The sequence below is a fragment of the Tasmannia lanceolata genome, unplaced genomic scaffold (assembly GCF_043159265.1).
Source record: "Tasmannia lanceolata isolate RefF3 unplaced genomic scaffold, GAP_Taslan_0.1 ptg000025l, whole genome shotgun sequence".
Taxonomy (NCBI): domain Eukaryota; kingdom Viridiplantae; phylum Streptophyta; class Magnoliopsida; order Canellales; family Winteraceae; genus Tasmannia; species Tasmannia lanceolata.
The window spans coordinates 1,793,554-1,796,923 of record NW_027518702.1 but is presented as its reverse complement, the minus strand read 5'-3'; the positions used below and the strand labels follow the sequence as shown (position 1 = coordinate 1,796,923).

At 51.8% G+C, this 3,370-nt stretch overlaps 1 protein-coding gene across 1 annotated transcript; it reads left to right on the top strand.

Moving 5' to 3' along the window:
* Positions 1-1,953: 1,953 nt before the first annotated feature.
* LOC143858238 (uncharacterized) lies at positions 1,954-2,933 on the top strand. Its single transcript, XM_077368895.1, has 2 exons — positions 1,954-2,571; positions 2,829-2,933. Exons 1-2 carry the CDS (start codon positions 1,954-1,956, stop codon positions 2,931-2,933), a joined length of 723 nt encoding a protein of 240 aa, XP_077225010.1.
* Positions 2,934-3,370: the final 437 nt, after the last annotated feature.

The window sequence follows — 3,370 nt, the reverse complement described above, 5'->3', positions numbered from 1 at the left end:
GCGCCATCGCTTCAGCATATCACCAGAAAATGAAGTTCATAACGCCAAACGGCGTGGGAGAAGTCAGGGGAGATCAACCACAGTCTAGGGGGTACTATGCCATGGCACTCAAGGACAAAAATGAGGTGAAGTCGCTGCCGATCGAGCTACTCGATTTGAGGGACGAAGCCCAGGGGACTCAGCCCACCGAAGACCTTATCTCCATCCCTCTGTGCAAATGCGATAATGAGAAAGTCGTTCAGATTGGCTCCTCTCTAGGCAGCAGCACCCGGCATAGCCTCACCCAGTTTCTTCAAGACAATGCAGACGTCTTTGCATGGGCTCCCGCTGACATGCCCGGCGTAGACCCGGAGGTCAGCACGCACAGACTTGGTGTTGACCCGACCTGCAGGCGGTGAAACAGAAAAGAAGACATTTTGCACTCGAAAGGCGGCAGGCGATAAAGGAAGAAATGGAGAAGCTCTTGAGAGCTGACTTCATTCGGGAAATTCAATATCCGGATTGGCTGGCGAACGTGGTCTTGGTAAAGAAATCCAATGGGAAGTGGAGGACCTGCGTTGATTTCACCGACTTGAACAAAGCTTGTCCGAAGGACAGCTACCCGCTCGCAAAAATCGACCAGCTGATAGATGCCACCGCAGGTCATGAACTGCTGAGCTTTATGGACGCCTTCTCCGGATACAATCAAATCAGAATGTATGAATCGGATATACCAAAGACCTCCTTCATAACAGACCAGGGAACATACTGTTACCGTATCATGCCCTTCGGCTTAAAGAATGCCGGGGCCACCTATCAAAGGCTCGTCAATAAGCTCTTCCGGAAACAGATCGGCCGTAACATGGAAGTCTATGTGGACGATATGCTTGTCAAAATCCGAAGTGCGCAAGATCATGTCTCCAACCTGAGAGAAACATTCCAAGTCCTAAGAGAGCATAACATGTAGCTCAACCCCAGCAAGTGCACCTTCGGCGTCAGCTCGGGAAAGTTCTTGGGATTTATGGTAAGCCAAAGAGGGATAGAGGCCAATCCAGAGAAGATCAAGGTCGTGGTGGATCTCACTCCACCGAAAACCATCAGAGAAGTACAACGGCTAACCGGGATGGTGGTCGCGCTGGGGCGCTTCATCTCAAAGTCCGCAGAGAGATGCCTGCCTTTCTTCAACGCCGTCAAAGGGATCAAGACAGCACCTTGGACAGAGGAGTGCCAGATCGAGTTCGAGGAACTGAAGCAGTACTTGTCCTTCCCACCGCTGTTGACATAGCCCGAGCTGGGGGAGGAGCTTCTCCTGTACCTGTCCGTAAGCCCCATGGCATCGGCAGCCGTGCTAGTTCGAGAAGAGCACAACCAACAGAAACCGATCTACTATGTCAGCAAGGTCCTGCACGATGCTGAGACCAGGTACCAGCGGGTTGAGAAACTGGCATACGCCCTGATCATGGTGGCCAGAAAACTAAGGCCATATTTTCAAGCCCACACAATAAAGGTCCTGACCGATCAGCCGCTCAGGCAAGTTCTCCACAGACCGGACACCTCGGGGCGTCTTGTAAAATGGGCCGTGAAACTGAACGAATTTGACATCCAGTACCTGCCTAGGCCAGCCATAAAAGCTCAAGTGCTAGCAGACTTTGTGGCTGAATGCACCATCCCCCAGCAGAGCACCGAGTTCGAAACTGTCCAAACCCCAGTTGTGGAGAAGGTAACTACAACTGGGGAACGAACAGAAGCCGAGACTGAACCAGTAAGAACATAAATTGTCCCCTTACTGGCAGAACATGATCCGTAGACCATCAAACCACTCTGGGAAGTATACGTGGACGGATCTTCGAACAAGGCTGGCTGTGGAGCCGGTTTGATTCTCACTGGGCCTGACAACTTCGTTCTCGATTACGCCCTCGATTCGGATTCTGTGCGTCCAACAATGAGGCAGCATATGAGGCCCTCCTCACCGGAATGAACCTAGCAGTCCAGACCAGCGCTCAAAGACTGAAGGCGTACTGCGACTCCCAGCTGGTTGCGAACCAGATCCAAGGAGTCTATGAAGTCCGCAACGAGCGCATGAGTAAATATCTCTCCAAGGTCCGCCAGTTGGCTAGTAAGTTCAAAGACTTCGAGGTTGTCAGGATCCCTAGAACGGAAAACGCAAAGGCGGATGTGCTATCTAAGCTGGCAGCATCCGGTTACACCACTCTAGGAAGTATATGTATAGAGTTTCTACAGAAATCTAGTATCGAGAGTGAGGTCATCGAGGTAATGCAGGTCGAGCGCGAGCCGTGCTGGATGGACGAAATCATCGAGTACCTACGTAGCGGGAAGCTTCCCGAAGCGAAGAACGAAGCCCGCAAAGTAGTACAGAGAGCAGCCCGATTTTCCCTCGATGGTGAGAGCCTGTACAAAAGGTCGTATACCTTTCCATACCTAAAGTGCCTCCGGCCAAACAACGCCGCATACGCCCTACAAGAGAAGCACGAAAAGATTTGTGGGGAACACCTAGGGGGCAAGGCCCCGGCAATCAAAGTGCTGCTGAGAGGCCTGTACTGGCCAACCTTAAGGCAAGATGCACTGGACCTGGTCAAGAAGTGCGAGAGATGCCAAAAGTTCTCTCCCACCATCCACCAACCTGCTGTATCCATGGCCCCGATCATCAGCCCACTCCCTTTCGCAGTATGGGGGATGGACATCTTGGGCCCCTTTCCACCAGCCTCCGGAAGACGCGAGTTCGTTGTGGTGGCCATTGACTATTTTACCAAGTGGGTGGAGGCCGAACCTCTAGCTCAGATCACAGAGAAAAACGTACAGACCTTCTTCTGGAAGTCGGTCATTTGCAGATTCGGGATACCCGCGTCTTGATAACGGACAACGGCAGACAGTTCAACTGCCGAAACTTTCAAAAATTCTGCTCTGACTTGAAGATCGAACAGAGATTTACTTAGGTAGCGCACCCTCAAACGAATGGGCAGACATAAGTAACGAACAGAATCCTGCTTCAGGGGATCAAAAAGAGGCTGGACGAAAAGGCTGGCCGATGGGCAGATGAACTTTATCATGTCCTATGAGCGTATCGTACCACCCCGCGCACATCAACGGGGGAATCACCATTTAACTTGTCCTTTGGGACGGAGGCCGTAATACCCGTCGATGTGGGCGCCCCGTCTCCCAGAGTCACCAACTTCAATGAACAGCTCAATGGAGATGGGCTCCGTTCAAATCTCGACTTATTAGAAGAAGCCCGGGAAGAGTCCCGAATCAAGGTCGCCGCCTACAAGCAGAAAGTGTCCAACTATCATGATTTGAAGATACGCCCCAGAGAATTCCGAGCAGGGGATCAGTCCTAAGGAAAGCTGCTATCTCCCAACCGAAGAAGGTCGGA